Genomic DNA, 22,796 nt, shown 5'->3' with positions numbered 1-22,796 from the left:
ATGAAAATCCACTATCACATATAGAAAAATTAATAATTAAAAGCACAATAAATGAGTATAATATAAAGTAAAGTAAATATCATAAGATAAATATAATATAATATAATATATATATACTTTATCTATAAGGCTCAATTTAATTTTAATTTTTATAAATTGATTTTAATTGAGTTTTTTACCTGTAATTTTGGATTTTGTCTCTAATATTATATATATATATATATATATATATATACACTCACACATGCAAACACACATACATATATAAATATATGTGCAACAAGCCTTTTTAATAGTTTCTTCCATCTACCAGATTCCACTTACAAAGCACTGGTTAATGTGATGATGAATTAGAAGACACTTTCTTGAGGTGCCATATTGTAAGGTTGAACCTAGTACTATGTGGTTACAAAGCAAAATTTGTTAAGACAGACCTGAATTATATTTGTGGGCAAGTGGGAATAATATTGGTACAACATCAGTTAAAATACCTTGTGCTATTTATTTATATCGTTTTTACAAATTCTACTGGGATCAGTTCTGTCCTTCATAGCTCCACAGTTATGGAAGTATATACCAAATACACCAGTGTTAATTGTATTTATTCTACTCTCCTATATATGAATGTCTTTGTAAGAAATTGATATTTAGCTAGCATAAAACATGTAAAATCACAAATTTAAATTAGGGGATAATCTGAATGTATAATGATGAGAAATATTGTCATAGTTGTTTGGCTTTCTAAAATTTCTGTTTAAATGGTGCTTTTCAAGCAATCTCATCTCTATAAAAAGCTGGGACAGTAGAGGCATAAACGTGAAGTTAAGAAAATTTGCATCACAGTTGTGGGGTTTTGAGTTTGAAGCTTACAGAACAGTGACTTGGGTAGATGTCTTCTACAAGAGCTTTGGTATTGACAAGGTATAGATAGATGGTAGGGTAGGTAGACTTGATCTGTTGCCTGGCTTAACACCAACACTTCGTCCTTGGGTAGCCTTAAATAGAGATTATTCTAATACAAGCAATTTAGCCCAGTTTTCCATCCTGGGGATAACTTACCTCTTCCCTTCCTCCCACTAGTCTTATAGGCCCTGAAAGGGTCTTTCAGTATTTCCCTTATTTCTCTGACATAACCATGAAAAATATTTTAGTATTAATTACATAACAGGTTCACTAAATATTTTACATATAACTTCCAGATTTCTTTGAGACTAAAAAGGAGTTTAAAAACAAAAATTCAAATACATATCATAAACGTTTCTAGTTCCAAACAACACTAGAAATTATAAGCTAAAACCATTTTACATCTTGTATTTGACTAAGTTTATAATTCTAAAACAAAGAACAGACCAAATGTGTTTGTAATTTTTTTTACCTGAGTGGCCAAACTCAAAACTTGCTGAACTAATTCTTGTGTGTCAGTAGGGCGTTTCAAAAACAGTTTCACAATAGCAGTTAGTAACTGCAATTGGACCTGCATGAAGAAACAAAGAAGTAAAAACAAAACAAAATAAAATGAGTGTCAAAGTCATAGTATTCCATAGAATACTACTTTATTTAATCAACCACAAAAAAAGGTGAGAGGTTTCCCAAGGTAGTATTTGAACTCAGAACATTAACAAAAAAAAAAAAGACTAATTGCTAATGCATGTTGTCAGTCAATCAAATTATGCATTTTTATTTTAAGAGATGCATTACAAACAAAGTAGCAGCCACTGACCTTTTTTGCACCACAGATCAAGACAATGCACTTAACGATACACAAAGTGAATAACATATAATTTAATTCTCAGCATATATAATACATACACTCTCTGAGTGGTTGGCGTTAGGAAGGGCATCCAGCTGTAGAAACTCTGCCAAATCAGATTGGAGCCTGGTGTTGCCATCCGGTTTCACCAGTCCTCAGTCAAATCGTCCAACCCATGCTAGCATGGAAAGCGGACGTTAAACGATGATGATGATGATGATGATGAAGATAAGATCCAAGGACCAGGGAGTAGGAAGCTAGTAAGCTTCGAGCAGTCTGTAGAAGGCATAAAAAAACAGCTTCCAGGAACAATAGTGGTTTATTGACATTGAAGGTTGTAAATTTTACCCATATCAAAGTTCAATAAGTTATTTTATAGCTTATGATTAGCAGCTGGGGTTGCGGTGTTTGCAAATAAGAATCCAAATTTAGGGAATGGAGTAGATAATATCCAGACTACATATGTTTCATAGCTTGCAAAACCCCTCTGCAGACTGTGATACTTCATTAAATTGAAGTGGAATTTTAAAATTTATTCCTTCTGTATAACTTGTTATTGGATAGCAACCCAGTCATAGTTGGAGGCCCCTGATTGCTGCTTATATAATTTTTTTGTAATTTTCAAAAACAGATTACATATATTCATTGGATCGATTTCATTTACTCGTACAATCTTTTGAAGATTTCAATTTCATTACACCTTTTTTTTTGTGTAACAATTGCCTAATTATTATTGAATAAAACATGGCCTATCATACCTGTGTGTTTTCATCTTGAAATCCTTCTAAGAAACTTTCCAGAAGTTCATCTGCATTATCAATACGCTCAGCATATTCTCCAATGATCCAAATCATGGATGCTCTACAATTAAAACATTAACATTAGCAAACAACAAGAAAAGAGTAAGCAAAACTGCATGAACAGTACATAGGATATGCACAGGAAGTGAACAAATGGATAAGTCTTTAAAAAGAAAAAAAAATTCTTCATAAATCTCAAGATTGTCATAAAAATTTCTTGCATCAATTAGAAGCTAGATGAGATATTTTTGCTTCTTTTGTTCTTTTTACTGGTTTCAGACTGTGACCTTGCTGGAGCGATATAAGTACTTATGACTGTTGTATTTTTCTAATTAATTAGGCATCCACATGGTTAAGAAGTCTGGTTTTCAACCACATGGTTGTTGCTTTGATCTTTAAGACTAGCACTTTGGCTATTGTCCTCTGTCATAGCCACTTGTCAATGAAAGTCTTGTGAGTTCATTTTTGGAGACAGAAAAGTGTGAACAAGACTTGTGTGAGTGTGTATGTGTGTGGGTGGGTGGACCAAACAAAAATACCTTGTGAAATTTAAGTATTGAGTTACATCCCTTCCCATCAAGGCACACTATTTTGATCATTACTACCAGACAAATTATTGTTGATTGGTGTAATTGGCTAAAGCCCTTAAAAGCAGTACTCCAGTAAAGGCTGAAACCAATATCACAAGTTACGAAATCTGATTTCACTAGAAGCTTTCGGTGCCAATGAAAAGGTTTATTCTTAAATCTCCAAATTTTTGATGGAATATTTCATTCAATCAATATATCATACATGGTAAAGAAGACATTAGATGATGATGATGATGATGTGACTTAAAAGATAATCAAAATTCAAATAATGTTCAATAATATCAAACATTGTTTGTTTCAAATAAAAGAAATATTATAGATTTTGCCTCATTCTGTATAAATGAATTTGTTGTTGGCACTCCATCACTTACAACGTCGAGGGTTCCAGTTGATCTGATCAACGAAACAGCCTGCTCATGAAATTAACATGCAAGTGGCTGAGCACTCCACAGACACGTGTACTCTTAACGTAGTTCTCGGGGATATTCAGCGTGACACAGTGGGACAAGGCTGACCCCTTGAATTACAGGCACAACAGAAACAGGAAGTAAGAGTGAGAGAAAGTTGTGGTGAAAGAGTACAGCAGGGTTCGCCACCATCCCCTGCCGGAGCCTTGTGGAGCTTTAGGTGTTTTCACTCAATAAACACTCACAATGCTCAGTCTGGGAATCGAAACCGCGATCCTATGAAAGCGAGTCCGCTGCCCTAACCACTGGGCCATTGCACCTCCACTGTATAAATGAATAACAACAATAATAATAACAAAAAAGCCAAGTAATATGTTTCATCTAAAGTTATCAGCTTGCATCAAAAATCTTCCTCATCATTTCATCTCAGCATTACTATCAAGAACCAATAATTTCAAGTAGGAAATCAGGCTGCTTACCTTGCCTCTGGTTCATCAAGGGTGTCCAAGTTTTCACACAGAGTAGCAATAATACTTTCATATTTGTTGGGATACTTTCGGAAAATATCCTTAAAAAAAAAAATATTAGAAGTTTAAGAATCACTTGCAAAATTAGAAACTCAAATGAAAAAATTTGCCTTATACAGCTTTTCAATAAATGTTTTTATTTAAGCATTTATACTGCTATCCAGCCATTTATGACACTTTCAATCACTCCGCTTATAAACAAGACCACACATATATATGGAGATAAAAAAAAAATCCAAAGGATTGAATACTATCCAAAGATTATATCAGTAACAAAGCAAACTGAAATAACGTTTATCATTTGTTTTTATACCTTGATGACCACAATAGCTTCTTGAACAACATAGTTAACTTTAGTTTGGATCAAGTCAAGCAGCGTGCTAACACATCGCTCAGCAGCCTGTTCGACTTTGATAGCACATCGACCAATGGCTCTGACAGATTTACGTACAAAGTCCACATCAACCTCAGTGGCATACCTATAAAAAAAAAAGCAAAAAAAAATAAGAATGAAAAGAAACATTACATTTTTTTGCACTAAGTAAAATTGCACAAATATTTTAGAAAAAATAAACATTGACATATTTTAAGGGAGGTTGTGCAATTTGGGTAGGAAAAATACAAGATTTTTTTTTATTTTTAAAAGCATATGTTAATCAGGTGCTTTTGGCCAAATATACCTCTTTCACCAATACGCATCAACAAAAAAAAGCTACAACACACATTGTAGATGTAATTATAATCATTTAATGTTTGCTTTTCCAAGCTTGCATGCATTGGTTGGATTTTTTCTAACATAGCATTCAGACATTTGTTGCAATCAGCTCATTTGGGAGACTAAGTCTAATGAGATTATATTTCACCATTTCTTTCAATGTTTTCCTTGGTCTCCCTCTTCCACAGGTTCCTGCCATTTGGACTGCTTAGCACTTCTTTACTGAACTGTCATTCTTCATACCCATCACATGTTTGTATCAGTTTAGGCTTCTGTCTTGCACACTATATCTAATTACTCTTACACCCTGTTCATCTCTAATTCTTTTGTGGCCTGTCTTTCATACACACTAATATTATGCATGTTTGCCTCGTTTCTTTCCAGCCTTTGCACATCCTTCACATTCAATGCCCATGTTTCACTGCCATGCAGCATCATATTTTACACACAAGCATCATACAATCTATCCACCATTCAGAGAGAGAATCCTTTTGTTGCAAGCAGAGATAATAGCTCCATCAATTTTTTATGACCAATTGCTTTGCTTTCGGAATGCCCTATTCTACTGCTCATTATGCTACCTTGGTAACAGAAATTATCAGATATTTCTAAGGAAGCTTCGAAACATCTGAAAGAAGTTATTTCACACACAGACACACAACAAGCTTTTACACAGCTTCCATCTGTGAAATTGCACTTACAAGGAATTTGTCAACCTAAAGTTCTTGTAGATGCTCAGGGCACCAAGTAGTGGGATCAAACCAGAAACCATATGGTTGCAAAGCAAACTTCATAACTGCCCGTCCATGCCTTATAATTAGTATATTTCCTATTAAGTGCTTATCATTTTCAAAAAATTGAACAAGACAGAGTCAAAAACAATTTATATTGCTTATAAAGAAATAAATTTACTCACTCTTTGAGTTCAGAGAGAACTTGGACAATGTTGGAATGATTGGTCAAACGAATCATTATGTCGAGTTTCTCCAGTTTGACGTAGATAGGATCATTATACTTCACAAAAAACACTTTCATTTCATGCTTTAATATATCAGGTCTGAAACAAACAGGGACATATATTGTTGAGGTTTTTTTTGTTTTGTTTTTTTTTAATAAAATGCTGAACTATTACAAAATCAAAAGGTTAAAAAAAAATGCTTTGCTTTAAATATCTTACCTCTTCTGCACAATAAGATTTATATTACGTAGAGCAACATATTGAATTTCTGGCTCAGCTGAGAGCAAAGTGACCAATGGAGGAGCCAGTTTTTTAACCAACATATTGATATATTCACTTTGAGGTTCCATCATTTCCATAAATTTCATTATCACCTAAAATTTAAAAAAAAAAAAAAAAAAATTAATAGAAAATACTAACAAATAGTATCTTCTATACATAAAGTGAATAGATATAAATTGAAAGAAGTGTGTCAGGTGTGTGTGTGTGCATATTTGTGTATCTGTCCCACCACTGCTTCACAGCCAGTAATGGTGTGTTTAAAACCCATAACTTAATGGTTCAGCAAAAGAAACTGATAGAATAAGTATCAGGCTTTAAAAAAAAAAAAAGTAAGTACTGGGGTCAATTCATTCATTCAACTAAGAATTCTTCAAGGTGGTGCTCCAGCATGGCTGCAGACTAATGACTAAAACAAGTAAAAAATCTATGGAGACTATATTTTTATAGTGCAAGTAAAAGAGAGGATTTGAACTCTAGTGTTACACAGGATATCTTCTATCAGCACTTGTGCAAATACCAGCTAACTGGCACTCTGTTGATTACGACAAGGGTTTCAGCTGACCCAATCAACGGAACAGCCTCCTCGTGAAATTAATGTGCAAGTAACTGAGCACTCCCACAGACAAGTGTACCCTTAACATAGTTCTCAAAGGGAGATTCAGTGTGACACACAATGTGACAAGGCCTGCCCTTTGAATAACAGGTACAACACATTTTTGCCAGTTGAGTGGACTGGAGCGACATGAAATAAAGTGTCTTACTCAAGGACACAATACGTCGCCAGGAATTGAACCTACGACCTTACAATCGTGAGCAAAATACCTTAACCACTAAACCACGCCTTCATATACCAGGTAACAGAGTGTATAGAAGTGGACAGTTTCCCTTAAAGGAAAATATTCCATGCAAACTGAAATTCCAGGAATAATTTATGAATCGTGAAGCATAATACAGTAAGTCTAAGAATGGAGGTTACGGGATTACATTCATTCCTTCATTATGATCATTTCAAGAGTACACGGTTCAGAGACACCATGATGACTCTGAACCATGTATTCTTGAAACAATAAATGTAATACAATAACAACTCATTGTCAGACTTACTGCATATATAGAAACAACAGAGCATAAGTAGTGCATGGATAAAAATGAACTGAGGACAGTCTAGTAGATGTTAGTGCACTTTTACAAATAAAGTTGAGAAAGTGAATGAGAAAAATGGCCGTTTCAATGACAGACAATGATCTACAAGATACACAACCATGCTTGATGTTTTGTTTTTGTTTAACATCCAGGTCAGCTATGATTAACAGACCTATGGTCCAAAGGCATTTAGATCATGACCTTTTCAATCTTATTTTGTGGAATATTGTACTCAAAACCACATTATCTATTAAGTCAATTTTTCACTGGACTGGCCCTCATGCCGGTGGCACGTAAAAAGCACCCACTACACTCTCAGAGTGGTTGGCGTTAGGAAGGGCATCCAGCTGTAGAAACTCTGCCAAATCCATGCTAGCATGGAAAGTGGACGTTAAATGATGATGATGATGATGATGATGAAATGAAAAATTCAATGCTTTTTTGCTAGCAATTCAAACTACTATATAGATGTATTTTGGTTGGTTTGACTATGATGATGTCTACGTATAATGTAATAGATGTTATCTATTGTATCCAGATGAATCAAAGACAGAGAATATGTAATCAGGTCTGATATGGAGAAAGGTGCAGTCTAAGATAATTATAGATGAATACATGTCAAGATGCCTTTTTTTTTTTTATTTATGGCCTGAATAGGAAAGAACAATGCCCATCAGATTTTCCATACCACCAGGACTAGTTGGGAGGGAGGAAACTACATCAAGCCAGCAACTTGGTATGAATTTTACAAAAGAGAATATTCTACAAAAGGCACTCAAAGGTCAGGTGGTGGTGGTGGTGGTGCTAAATGGAGTGATAGAATTAAGTTGCCAAAAAAATAAGGGCAGCCCATTCGACAGACTACCAAATAGGTTTTGTTAATTACTCTGAATAAAGAACAATCAATTATAAACCATGATGGCAAAATCAAAAACTTAATTTTTCACTCTTTTTATAAGAAACATTTTTAAAAATAGGAAAACTAAAGAGGTACAATATATTAATAAAATCCAATATGATAGACTCTGAAAGGTTTCAACAATATGTGGCCTTTAAAAGAAACTTACTCTGACAGCAGACAATACAACAGCTGCATTGGCATGGGCAAGTCTTGGAGTAACTCTTTCACAAATACTGAAATAATCAAAGAATTTTAAAAAAAGAAAAGATAAACTTCATTAATCCTCAAAATCAGTAACTGCAGAAAAATAACTAAAAAGTTTACAAAATGAAATGAAATACTGAGTATTTTTTTAATCCTTGAATAGATTTAAGTGTGCACACTTAGTCTTCAGCTAATTATATTCAATTTGTTCCCCTTTCCCACCGTTCTTGAATTTTCACTTTTTTTTTTCTTTTAACCTTGCTTGAAACATTGCATTTTTCTTATTTCTATCGCCCCAATTCTTAACTTTTCTCTCCTTTGTTCATTTTGCAGCCCAGATTTCTGATCTTCTCACATTGTCTCTCCTCCACATCACATTTTCATTTCAATTCCTCAGCCCATGTGATAATGTCATTTTTTTTTTTTTTCATACTTTTAATGGAAGGTAAGGTCTGAAACTAATAGATTTAACATAGCTTTTAGCATTAAATTCATTCAAATGTCTATCCTACCTACTTATAAAATACAGATTTACAGTTTTAAAATAAATACATGCATGTCTGAAAGCAGTGACTAAAAATGGGCTAGCAAGAAGCTCTATCATGAGAAGAGAACTATGATGAATGAGACTGTGATGGGACCCACAAGGCTAATCCCTGCTTTACTAGGTAAAAAATGGCCTCAGAATCAGTTGTAACCTTAGAACCATTTCATAAATTCTGAAGAATATAATAGATTGAACTGACGTTTTTCTATTACCAATATTTATTTTACCAAGCCTTACGAGATGCAAAAGTGAAGTCAAACCTGATGGGATTTGATCCCAGCATCTAATGACACAAGATTCAATACCAAAAGACAATCAGTCTAGCAATTCACTGTTCTAGCAATGTTCATATTAAAAAATGAGTTTATTTATACACACATTTTTGTGGTTGGGTGTGTATTTAGAAGTAGAATAAGAATTCAATGCAAGATTCAAATTAGCATTGAATTGTCATTTACACTGAAAAGTATTTTATTAACAAAACCATAAAGAAAAAAATGATTTACCTTTGAGCTTCTCTCTCATCTTTTGGTGTAAAGTTGGAAATCGAATCAAGGATAAACACTTGACCCCATCTGTTCACAAAAAAAAAAAAGCAATTAAATAAAATAAATAAATAATATTTAAATTACATGTTATGATGATGATGATGATGGCAGTCTCGCATAATACGAGAAAGAATGTTCTGCAATTTCTTGCTGAAAGACCTGTACATATGATTTGATTAAATGTTTCTGCTGCGCATTAGGATCTTCCATCAAACTGATGTTGCCTGAACAGCTTCATGGTGTACAAAACATCAGATGTTGAAGTGTCCCAGAACAACAGGAGACAAAGCATTGTGCTCAAGGGCACAATACACCACACAGTCCAAGAAATGAGACCGTGATTTTGTAATCATGAGTGCAACACACAAACCGCTAGGCTGTACACACTCACAAATTACATGTAATATATATATTATGAAACAATATAGTCAATAATTGAAATGCTTGAAAATGTAATTATAAGAAATCTATAGATTAAAAAAATACTACTCACAACTGTATCTATTCTGTAACCCCACAAAAAAAAAGAGATTTCTTTTTCTTTAATTTTTAGCATTGATTCATGGCAGCACATATTTTAGAAACCCATAATATAACTTGAAAAAAAAATCCAAATTGAATTGTACTGAATCTTATTTTCTTCCCTTGTTTTCATACTAAAAATTCTTCAGTTACCTTGCCCTTTGTTAATTTCTTTTTTCATCTGAATCAAAAATGCTTTTTGTAAGAGTTGCAAATTTGTAAATACAAACATACAAATTTTAGAGGCTCTGAGGAAACTATTAGGTGATGCACAAGCACTCAGCACACTACGTCTTATAACAGAAACAGCTGTAAACTAATGAAGCTGATTATGTAATTCCTGTTCCCTTGTCATTTCTCTAATTCCATATGTTCTGTACTTGCTTAACACATTATTTTGAAATATATGTACATTGGGTTCTAACAGCAGGTTATAAGTATTACTATGCCTAAGCAAAATCTTAATACACACACACACACACACACACATATACATATTGAAAACACAATTGTGATCTACTTTTATTTTTATTAAAGTGTTTTTTTTTTCCATATTTCATCATGAAATATTCCAGTATGAAAAAAAAATCAGACATGTCAAGTTTTTTAAGTAACATTTTTTAAAAACATCTGTTTCTCTCTCTCTCTCACACACACACAATCATATTAAATGGCCAACATTGTACTTACTCTGTACACTCATTGAGAGCAGTCAAAAGCTTGTTAATAGTATTGGAGGTCATTTCTAATACTTGTTGAGCACTTGGTGAAGCATCTAGAATCTCAGATATGGCAGCCACTGCGTTGGCAACAACCTTGAGGAAGGGACAAAAAAAAAAAAACATATTACATATAATTTTTGTTTTCTTTTATTTGCTTGAATCATAGTTGCATGGTTTCAGGGTCTAGGGCACCTTGGACAAACATTTACTATTGTGTCAAGCTGACCACTGCATGGAAGTTTGTCATGCATTGAATGTGTGCGCACACACACATACACTCTCATATGTATATACATATACACAGAGACTTATTCTTACAGGATTGTTTCTATTCTTTGCATTCATCCAGGCTGTTTATTGTTTGATGGACTGGGAAACTATTATCTCACTTACAAACAAGTAGGTGGTTAACAACATGAAGGGTGTCCTACCATAGAAAATCTACCCCAACATATCCTTGTCAGATCCATTCATCATCATAATCATCATCGTTTTAACATACATATTTCCATGCTTGCATGGGTCAGACAGAGATAACTAAGGTAGATTTCTTATGGCTGGGTGCCCTTCCAGTCACCAACCCCCAAAGCAAAGTAATATTTCCCTATGGTCAGACATGTTTTTTTGCAGGATATTAGAAATAAATGAAACAGATTATATAACATTGGCAACCATTTACAATTATCATGCAATGCCAAGACAAGGAAACACAGACACATATGACAGGCTTCTTTCAGTTTCCATCTACCCAGTCCACTCAAGGATTTGGCTGGCCTACGGATATAGCAAATGACACTTGCCACACCTACACCTCAAGCATGGAAGAGTAGACATGTATATGTGTGTGCTGATGTGTTTCTTTCCGTGTGTCTTCATAACTACAAAACCATTCCTGTGCTTATGATATTGACTGCAAAAACAAAATATGTACACATACATATACATATGTATACATTCTCACACACACACAAAAATTATGCACATTATCATTGTCATTCAATGTTCGTGTTCCAAGCTAGCATGGATTGGCTGGTTTGACAAGATCCAATAGGTTCAAAGACTGCATCAAGCTCCAGGGTCTGCTTTGGCATGATTTCTACAGCTGGATACCCTTCCCAATGCCAACCACTTTATAGTGTGGATTGAGTGCTTTTTTGTGCCACCAGCATTATTAAGTCATCATGTGACTCACAGGACTACAAACTTCATGCTAGAGGATGATGGGGTTATAATATTATTAGCGAAGTAGAGTTCAGAAGCAGTTCTTGTAGAGGATTGGCATGGCTACTCACATTTAGTGCAAACTTATTCCAAATCAAACACAAAAACAACTTACCATTGGATTAGAATCCGATAACAAATCTCTCAAAAGATCTAAAAATCCTTGGTCTTCCACCAACTGTGAATTAATGTCATGCAGTTTAGCCACACACACAGCAGCGGTCTTCCTAACGTAAGGATCTTCGTCTTTGAGACATTTACGCAGTGGCTCACAGAGATATTCAGTTATTTTGTCAACGCGGATGCAGCCCATGGTACGAACAGCAAGGGCTCTGATCAATGGATTACTGTCTTCGCAATCCTAGAAAAATATCAAAAGGATGACATATTGTAATTTTAAATAAAATAAATTCAATAGTGGCAAATTGGCAGTAGCATTAGCAAAACAGACAAGATTTTTTGAGATAATTATTCTAATTCTAAGCAGTTTGAGTTCAAATCCCGGTGAGATCAACTTTACTTTCCAGAGTTGATAAAGCACCAGTCTAGGGTGGTGGCCAAGCAGAATCATAAAAAAAATCAAACAGGATGCTTTGTGGTAATTGTTTTGGCTCTTTGTATTTTAAGTTCAAATCCTGCCAGCCACCATAAAAAAGATTGTGTATATACACTTATGTAGTTAACCATAGATAATATTAGAGTTATCCAAGATGTTTAGCTCAAATGAAATTACCTTGTTTGTGATAAAGAATATATTCCTATATAGTTTAGCCTCAGGTAAATTCTTAAGATAATCTATAATCAAATGCAATCCTTTTAATACCAACCTGTTTGAGACCATCCTGGTTCTATGATACAAACTTCCCATTTTAAAGTCATCTAAAAACCTTCCACTAGAATTTCACATTCATTTATGTTCCAAACACCAACCTTATAAATTACTAAGTTATTTTACTAAATTCTGTCATCTTCAAAATTAATGGTATTACAAAGATGATATATTTTCAGAAATACATTAAAGAAAGGGTTAATCCTGCAGCTTTTTTTTTTTTTTCTTTTAAATTTTAACCCATTTGTTGCCATATTTCTGCTGAAATATGATGCCATTGTTACAATTAATTCAGAAAATAACGGAGAATTTAGTAAAATAACTTTGTCATTATTTAGCTGGTGTTTGGAATATAAATTATGATGAAAAATTTTAATTTAAAACACTTTAAAACACTAAGTTTGTAACATTCAACCAAGGATGGTTCCAGATGGTCGGTATCAAAAGAACTAAACTGGTAAGATGTAACTTGAGAGTTTTGGCTGCTATTTCAAGCATACACATTCCCCTTATTATATAAGGAACAAGGCCACGATTTGAGGAAGTAAATAAATAGTTAAACAGATCCTTTATGTTGTGTTTCACAGGTATTTTAGTTTATCAATCACAGATAATTGGAAGGTAAAACTGATTTCATTCACATTTGAACTCAGGACATAGAGGCCAAAACTATATACCATGAAGCATATGGTCTGATGCCCTCACAATTACGTCAATTCCTTACTTTTTGTATTTAATTATATCAACCCTTTTAATACCAACCACCCTAAGAACACCCCTGTTTGCATGATAAGAATTTCTTGTTTTAAAAGTTATCTTTCCATCAAGATTTCATGTGAATTTGTGTTCCAAACACAAGCTTAATAACAACAAAATAATTTTACTAAATTCATTATTTTAAAAATGAACTGAAGCAACAGCATTGTATTTCAACAGATATAAGAAGATAATTAAAGGTTAAGTGGTGTTTTACTTAGCTTTTTTTTATTTTTGAATACAAATTAATAGCCAGATAAAATATGAATTGAATAAAGATGTATAAAGAGCATTAATTAATTATAAAATGAGGCACAAGATAAGAACGTAGATTTTTACCCCCAAGAGGTCTTATCATATCTTGGTACAATGTCATACTATCAAGATACAATAATAGAGGACATTTATTCTGTGCAATGATAAGATAAACAAGCAGCTCAATTACTTGAACTTTCACAAGTCCTTGATCAAAATTTATAGAGAAAAATGCAATTTGTAACAGTCATGCCTTTCCTAAACATATAACTACAGCAGTGATACTACAGCTAAGAAATGACAATATAGTCTCAGACTCAGGAAGTTTACTATTTATTCGACTCTTCAGCATTTCACATATCAAATTATATGTTAATGTCATTCCATAGCTCAGCTGCTTTTCACGAAACCAGAGCTTAATTCATTCACTTGAAAAGAGCGACATTGCTCACTGGAAATCATCATCATCAACATCGTTTAACGTCTGCTTTCCATGCTAGCATGAGTTGGACGATTTGACTGAGGACTGGTGGCCAACCACTCCGATAGTGTAGTGGGTGCTTTTAGGTGCCACCAGCACGAAGGCCGGTCATGAGGTACTGGCAACGGCCACACTCAAAATGGTGTTTTTTATGTGCCACCTGCACAGGAGCCAGTCCAGCAGTACTGGCAACTTTTCATATTTTGACATTAATAAAGAAATAAATTTTTACCCTGCTGGATTTCACTATTAAGAGGAAATCTAAGACAGCTGTTAATAGATATTATTACAGATAATATGAAAAGAAAAATCCAAATACCCAGTCTTCAGTAACATACTACTAAATAATATCAAAAGTTAGTTCAAATTTTGGCACAAGGCCAGAAATTTTGAAAGGAGGGGGACAAGTCTATTACATCAACTCCAGTACTTGACAGTTACTTTATTTTATCGAACCTGCCCCACCCCACAAAAAAAATATGAAAGCCAAAGGTAACATTGAAGAATAATAATTTTGGTGCAAGGCCAATGATTTAAGGTGAGTTGAGAGGGGGGGGGGGCAAGTTAATTACATTGATCCTATTACTTGACTGTTACTTTATTTTATTGATCCCAGAAGGATGAAAGGTGAAGTTGACTTCTGTGAGATTTGAACTCAGTATAAACAGTCAGAACAACATACTACAAAACATTTCTTTCAACTCAATGATTTTGCAAATTCAATAATGCTGACCTTCTTAATCACTGGAGGTTAACAAAATCATCACCGACAGTACAGGACAATAGAGTGGGGGGTGAGGTGTACATAAAAAAAATGTGCAAAAAAGAACAAAAACAAAAAGAATTAAAACAGAAAAATATTCAAAAGAAAGGAGGCTTCTGAGAGTTACTTGTAAAAACCTCACAAAACTACAGTCACCACAATGACTAAGACAAGCACCCTCAACCCTCTGTCCCTCTCCAGTCGAGAAGTACATTATCAGAGCAGGTCTGTTCACTCAGACCTTATTCATCACTCATCCACTTCTCAACAAATTTACTGGGAAGTAGCACTTCCCTCTCCACCCACATCTCTCTTTTTGAGTGTAACTTGAAAAACTCGATGAGGGACGAGCCAGAGAGGGAGATGTCTGTTTTCAGCCCTTTTCATTAAAGTCCACAACAAAACCTCTTTTACCAATTCCATTAGACGGATAAAAACTACAATTCCCAACAAAAGGAAGGAGACAAGACAATCTTCACAATGGACTTAACCAGTTCCATCATACATGCAATAGCAGCTGTTTGACATGGTATATTGGTGTGGTGTAGTTATTGCGTAGTGTTTTGTGTGTTAATGTGTACAGTTCGTTAATTAATCGTTGCGTCTGTGGCTATGAAGTTTATGATGTTTCCTTTGCAGGTTTTGTCCTTGTTATAAGGTTTGAGTGTAGATGGAGTTGTATTTGTGATTGGTGTAGTGTTAACAATGCTGATGTTGTTTGTGGTGCTGGTCGTGGAGTTGGTGTTGATACTGTACTCCCTTCAAATCTCCCACTTGTACACATTCCCTCTTTCTGTTCTTGATATTTTATATATATATATACATATATCAAGCTTACCTTGACAAAAGTGTTAACCGCCATGATAGCCATATCTGGTTGACTCTTGGCATAGTTCATCAGGTATAAATACACCAACTTCTTCAATTCCAAATTGTCAGTCTGCATACAATTAACGACATCAGGGAAGAGCGCACTAGAAGATAAATTTCAAATTTGACATATATTGACTTTAATGAGAAACATATAATTAAATTCTTACCATTAATAGAATGACCCATTATGCTAGCACTAAGAGACTGATGCATCACATATATTAAAATTAAAATAAAGATGTTGGACATTAACAGAATGATCTACCATGGTGATTGAATGAAAATATCTTACAGTGATTTGTTTGAGTCACCACTCTTTACTCCAGTGGTTGGACACAGCTAGTTAAGAGAAATCAATCAAATTAAGTACTAAGATTCGACTAAGAGACAAAAATAAAACTAGCATGCCCCATGGTCCAAAAAGATTGAAAGATAAAAACAAATAAAAGAATAACTTGAGCTACAAACATCTAATGAATAAGTTTAGTAAAATACTAACCTGACATCTTTACCAACAGTCATGCTGGCAATAACTTTCTTCACAGCTTCCTTCTTTTTCTCTTTCTTGTCGCAGTTTAATTCAGCCTTCAGCTCAAATATCTCACCTAAATGAAAGGAAATCCCACAAAAATATTTAGAACTAAATGAGAATAACATTCTAAAGTAAAAATTAGTCTAAATGAGACAAAGAAATATCTTACTGGAATTTGCAAGAATCATGACATTAAACCATATATTGAAATCAATATTTTTGTACTTTATAACAACATACACACACATACACACAATGAGAATGACAAAGTAACATAACATACATACACACACATGTCCTTGATGACATCTGACAAGAAACACAAGACAATACCAACTGCAGATTAAGAAAACATTAAAGGCCCCAATACTATGAGAAAAAGAATTTATAACAATAAAAAAATTGATCAATTGATTAGTTAACAATAAAACTGAAGTGAACCCTAATCAGTGCATGTTATTTAGAAGTAAGGGGTGAGAAAAAACTCCCAATGTACAACAATAAGACTAAGAAGTGTTCTGCAACAGAAATATTTGACAGAAAAGAAAATATGAAATCTATTTCAAACCGTTTTATATTTAAAAAGGAAAAAAAGATAAATTCTTGGCATTAAAAAAAAACAAAAACAGAAACTGTACCTTTTTTAGTGGTGGTAAAATATTTTGAATCTGTCATCTTGATGTTATTGGTCACACGGTACCTGCAATATAAGAGTAAATGATATTAATTTCTCATTTTTTAATTAGACACAAATGCTTGTTTATTTCAGAGAAAGGAGCAATGGTGCAAATGTAAGTTTATACCTTATGCAATGGCATTAATAATACAAGTATAATAATATAATAAGAGTAAATATTGATTTCATCTTTGACATACAGGGTCACTGTTTGTAGAGAATGGGTCTAGTGAACGAAATCAAAACTGGTTCTGGTTCATTTTTTATCAACTCTGTAAGGGGTCAGATTCAAACTGAGAATATAGGAGAGAACTACAAACTGCAAATCATTTTGTCCAGTGCACTATCCTTCCAGTCTCACCATTGCTTTGATAAAGACAAATATTAAAGAATAGTCACTTTTATTAGTTATAGGCTACATGAGATGGAAACTCTTATGTTGCCATTTGAGTTGCAAAAAACAGCAGTCAAATCCCCACCTGCTGAATCACACTGTACTGACTTAGAATAAAAAAGACAATGATATATTTTATAACGTAATCAAAGATATGCAACAAAAACGGGATGGTTGCAGCTAGAACACATTTGATCACAGGCATCTCAGTGGTAGACCTGGGGTTAAAGAACAATGGCTGAATTCCTTAACTAAAAATACAACACGAATGCAAATAGGACTTCTTTTCATCACCACCATTACCATCTTCTTTCCAGCTACTCCCACCCACTCTTATATAATGTAGGGTAACCATGTATCATCATCAAAGCAAGATACCTGTGCTTGTCCCTATATCATACTTTAGCCTCTCAGCACCTGACATAAAGCCCTTTCTCTCTACTACAACCCTACTCAGTCAAGGTTCTTTTCTTTGTCTTAAAAGTAACTTGGTGAACTCACAAATGCTGATCTCCTGAGGAAAAACAACCAGGACACTCTCTGTAAAGTGGTTGGTATTAGGAAGGGCATCAAGTCATATAAAAACCATGCCAAAACAGACACTGGAGCCTAACACAGTCCTCTAGTTTGTTGGATCCAGTCAAATTGTCCAACCCATGACAGCAGGGAAGACATATTAAATGATAATTATCAAAACAAACAAAATATTTGAGCGATACCAATGTAACAATATATAAAACATTTTCTCTATATATTAATTAAAGATAATTATAAAAATTGATGTCCATCAAGTTTGTTTGAAATGAAAAAATTGTATTAACCATTTAACATTCAGATTATTCTGTTAAATATAAAGCTTATTTATTCACATTGTTTGAATTAATCAGACATTATCTCATAGCTTCAAGATGTTGATGATGTAATAATTTATTTTTAGAATGATAATGTAAGGTAGGTGTGACAAATAGGATTTGGTCAGTTTGAACCTAAAATGGGTAGAATATTTGGGCTGGAATACGGCCAGTTTGAATACATAACGGTTAAGCCATAAATAGTATTCTTCGTTAAGTTTTACAGAAGTGATAAGTTCTCTGCAAAGTCTGAGATTTGGATTTATTTCCTACTTATTTTATATCAGGTGCAATTACCTCTAGAGTTGTCAGTTACAAGTTTCCAACAGGAAAATAAGTGGTTCACTGCATTTCTGACAATGAGAAAGATAGGGGGAGTGTCTCTAACAGGATGCAGAATAAATACCACAAGTGATTGTGTTTAAAAAACATCAGCTTTTTGGTTTTCTTGATGATATTCACATCCTTCACCGATACATATGCACATAGACTTCTGTAGTTTCTATGTACCAAATTCCATTCCAAGAAGCTATAGGAGACATCTGCTCTAGGTACCATCCTGTGAGGTCAAAGTTTGAACTATACATTTGCTTAATTAACTTCTTAACCATACAGCAATATTTAGAACCATTTAATTTTTCTATATAAATGCTTGAAAGGGTTTATCTCTCTGTCTTTATTTCTTGATATTTTGTACTATCATTTATTTAATGGCTTCAGTTGTAGACAATGGCCATGCTGGGGAACCTCTTACAAAAGTTTTAGTCAACTATCTCAACAGTACTTTTATTATGATACTTTATTTCCTTATTTCATTGATCTCATTTAAGATACAAAATGCAAAATGACATTGGTGTTGCATAAAATAAAATGAAAATTCACATCACAACTGCTTGTCGATTCCTTTACTCCTATGTTGAAATAAGTTTAGACACTGCAAATTTTATCAAGCTCACTCAAATTGTTGAGCTTCATTATCCAATTCCATACTCTGCAAAATGTCAAAATGTGCCAGTGTATTCTAAGAGCAGAGTAAGATAAAATATGGTTGTTCGCAGAAGAGGATCAGGATACCAGTGTCAGTTTAGATAAAGGTGATAGCTTTTGTTATCTAGATGTAATTAGCAAGGAAGGTTGCTTCTATGAAAATATACTAGCCAGAGTAAGAACAGGTTAAGGGAGCTACAACTGCTGTTGCTGCTGGCAACTAAGGTCTTTTCTCTCAAAGTAAAGGGCAGATTTTTATGACACATTTATTAGAACTAAAATGTTGCATGGTAGTGAGACATAAGCCATGAATGTAGAGGACTCTGGGAGATTGGAAAGAGATGAAACAAGCATGTACTGTTGGATGTGCAATGAAAATGTGCATGATTGTCAATATAAATGATTGAGAGAAAAAAACAATTGGATATAAGATGAATCAGATGTACAGTGCAAGAAGAAAGAAAACTGAACTGGTATAGACATGTGATGCATATGGAAGAGGACAGCTGTATAAAGAAGTGCTAATCACTAAATGGATGGAGCTGGTGGAAGAAGACCCAGGAAGACATCAGATGAGATGGTGAAAACTGATCTTAGAACTTTGAACCTCATGGAGGATGATTGGTGATATGTGGTTCTCAAGAAGACCCAGCCACCTCAGCAAAACTGAGTTCTGGTAAAGGCTGTGTGGGTGTGTGTATAAATTAGTGGAACCTTCACCCAATTTCCTCCCTCCTCCACCATCATCTCCCCTAAGTGTAGTTCTTCCACGATACCACTTTTCTTACTACCCAGAACCATTTCACTTGTTATCCACTCTTCATCCTTACTGTTCTCCACACCCACACTTTCACTGATCACCCACCCCCACTGAGCCACTGAATTATCTCCTCATCCCCGCATACACTAATTATGCCTCCTCTCCCTTCCCCATCCACCCTTGCAACCAACCCAACAGTATGTCACCTCTCTTTTGTTGTTCTCCTGTCTACTGCATTATCATTATAATTCTGCTGCACTGCACAATCAAACATCTACTCCTCCTGCTCACTCCTGGTCCCTTTGTCCTATTCATTCTGATCCATTTCGTATCTTGAAGGTCTTGTGACATCTCATCACCATTATTTGTATTGCTTTCCAGCTCAACCTGATCACTCCCGGCCTCTCTTCCAATATGCGAGTAGCCATGTAGTTCCTCTACAAGAAACCTGTTCTGTTTCAGCCCTTCTCTCTCTCACACTGTACCCTTCTTTATTCCTCCTCTCTCAGAATAATGTTGGCACCACTCCCATTTGGGATCAATAATCTTGCAAGCTGCACAGTGACCTCACCAGAGATGAGGGCATGAAAAAAGCACCCTGGACACTGTAAAGTGGTTCGCATTAGGAAGGACATCCAGCTGTAGGAACCAAGCCAATGCAGACAATAGAACACAATGTAGTCCTTGGACTCATCAGATCCTGTCAAACCATTAAGCCCATACTAACATGGAACATGGATTTTAAATGATGATGATATATATATATATATATATATATATATATATATACACACACACACGTTCATACATACATACAAAGAATGGTCCAAAAGTCATGCACCAAGATGTAAACTAATCTAATTATAAATGAAATGAATAATGTAATGCAAAAAGTCATGTTTTGGTGCATGACTTTGGCCCACCCTGTCTCCCCTATCCTCTCTAATTTTCTTTTTCCTACCTTTCACTGTTTTCTATCTGTCTCTCTCTCTCTCCCCTCTTTCTCTTTCTCTCTCTCTCTCTCATTGCTCACACATGACCATCGTCCCTCTTTCTTTTCCTCACATAACCATCCTTCTTTCCTGCACAGATGTTCTAAGGACTGGATGTCTCCTATCTCTCTCTTCTATCTTTTCTCTTTTCAAAGAAAATATTTCTCTCAGCGCTCACTATTTTCCCCCTCATTCAGGTCTAACAACCTTCCATGTTTGTTTTTGTTCAGTTTCCCTGTATAACTCCACTGTCCTGTTTTTGTTCCTAACTTTGGCCCTCCATAAATCCCAAATTTTATTTTGGTCTTTATGGGAGCAACTGTCTTTGATTGCTCAAAATGGAGAGTAGATAGACAGCCGACAACTGATGAAGGGTCATTCTTTGTATTACTTGTCCTTTTTTTTACTCTCATTATTTGAGTATTTAATTCATTTTGTTTTCGTATTTCATGTTGTTTACTGTTGGTGACATCCTGTACCCATATATGTATATATATATTATTTATATTATATGTATGTATGTACATAATGGTATAATGTATATAAAAGCACAAATATAAACTGCTTGTAAGTTAAATATTTATAACACATTTAAATCTCGTTTTACTTTGAAACAAGAAAATATGACCAATATGATGTAAAAGTACCGAATTTGCCAAATCCTGTTTCTACAATTTCTCAGTTAACCTGAAAGCAAATACATTGAGAAATGTGATAGTCTGTCACATCCTGCAGTCATCATCATTTAACATCTGTTTACTATGGTGGTATGGGGCTTCGTCAGATTCTATTCAAACATTCTTGTTCTAGACAAGTTGGATGACTATGTCTTGTGTATGTTTCATATGGCATGATTTCTGACTGGATGCCCTTCCTAGCATCAACCACTTTATAGTTTATTATAAAATGGTAAGTGCTAAAGAAGGAAGTCTAATACCTTAACTTCACACTCATTGCTCAAACCAACAAGAAAATCTTTATGTTATCATTCAATCTGATAGAAAATGCAAAATGGTGCATTAACATCTTCTGCCCAATCTGATAGAATTCTGGCAAAACTGTGTAGCAACAGATCGCCAGCAATTGCTTCATCACAAATTGCCGTCCTAGCTCCTGCAAAAAGGGATTACCCTGCTTTGTATAATCAGGGCAGCGCAAAAAGTTGTTTTGCACAAGCATTTGTATGGCCAATTAGACGGATGAAATTTACATATGCTTAATAATGTTACACAAAACAGCCTTTAGACTTTTCCTATTAATTTCATCATCTTTTGAATTTTGAACATATTTACATCATAAGGGTTTTTTCGTTGTAAGGCTTTCTTTTTTAGTTGATTTTCACCTAGCAAGACTTATCATAGATAGCGTAATAAGTCACACCCAGACAACGTCGGGTTATACTGCTAGTTGGATAATACAGGTTTAAATATATCATGTCTGAAGTGAAGGCAAAATGGTCACAGCTGAAATTACCTTGATCATACAGCTGCTTAATAAGAGACAACCTGGGACTAAACAGTCATTTACTTATATATATTTTTAAGGGATCACATATAATTCCTTCAATTCTTTTGTACAAGAGTTCTTTTGTTGAAATTCTTTTGTTGAAAGAGCAAAAACAAAATTAATAAATTAGGCGCAGGAGTGTGTGGTAAGTAGCTTGCTTACCAACCACATGGTTCCGGGTTCAGTCCCACTGCATGGCACCTTGGGCAAGCATCTACTGTAGCCTCGGGCCGACCAAAGCCTTGTGAGTGGATTTGGTAGACGGAAACTGAAAGAAGCCCGTCGTATATATGTGTGTATATAT

General features: G+C 34.5%; 1 protein-coding gene across 3 annotated transcripts in view; it reads right to left on the bottom strand.

Annotated features, from left to right (window-relative positions):
• LOC106871264 (AP-1 complex subunit beta-1) overlaps positions 1 to 22,796 on the bottom strand; it is a 64,265-nt gene that overhangs the window by 24,016 nt on the left and 17,453 nt on the right. For all 3 annotated transcript variants that reach the window (XM_014917625.2, XM_014917626.2, XM_014917627.2), the window contains 13 exons: positions 16,965 to 17,026; positions 16,294 to 16,399; positions 15,760 to 15,895; positions 11,953 to 12,198; positions 10,585 to 10,709; positions 9,331 to 9,399; positions 8,240 to 8,306; positions 5,967 to 6,121; positions 5,706 to 5,846; positions 4,388 to 4,553; positions 4,027 to 4,115; positions 2,509 to 2,611; positions 1,376 to 1,474 (listed from right to left, as the gene is read on the bottom strand). In XM_014917625.2, coding sequence (XP_014773111.1) covers positions 1,376 to 1,474; positions 2,509 to 2,611; positions 4,027 to 4,115; positions 4,388 to 4,553; positions 5,706 to 5,846; positions 5,967 to 6,121; positions 8,240 to 8,306; positions 9,331 to 9,399; positions 10,585 to 10,709; positions 11,953 to 12,198; positions 15,760 to 15,895; positions 16,294 to 16,399; positions 16,965 to 17,026 — 1,564 coding nt within the window. The remainder of the gene's footprint in view (positions 1 to 1,375; positions 1,475 to 2,508; positions 2,612 to 4,026; positions 4,116 to 4,387; positions 4,554 to 5,705; positions 5,847 to 5,966; positions 6,122 to 8,239; positions 8,307 to 9,330; positions 9,400 to 10,584; positions 10,710 to 11,952; positions 12,199 to 15,759; positions 15,896 to 16,293; positions 16,400 to 16,964; positions 17,027 to 22,796) is intronic.

Source organism: Octopus bimaculoides, chromosome 16 (genome assembly GCF_001194135.2).
Source record: "Octopus bimaculoides isolate UCB-OBI-ISO-001 chromosome 16, ASM119413v2, whole genome shotgun sequence".
NCBI classification, from domain to species: domain Eukaryota; kingdom Metazoa; phylum Mollusca; class Cephalopoda; order Octopoda; family Octopodidae; genus Octopus; species Octopus bimaculoides.
This window is presented reverse-complemented; position numbering and strand designations above follow the sequence as displayed.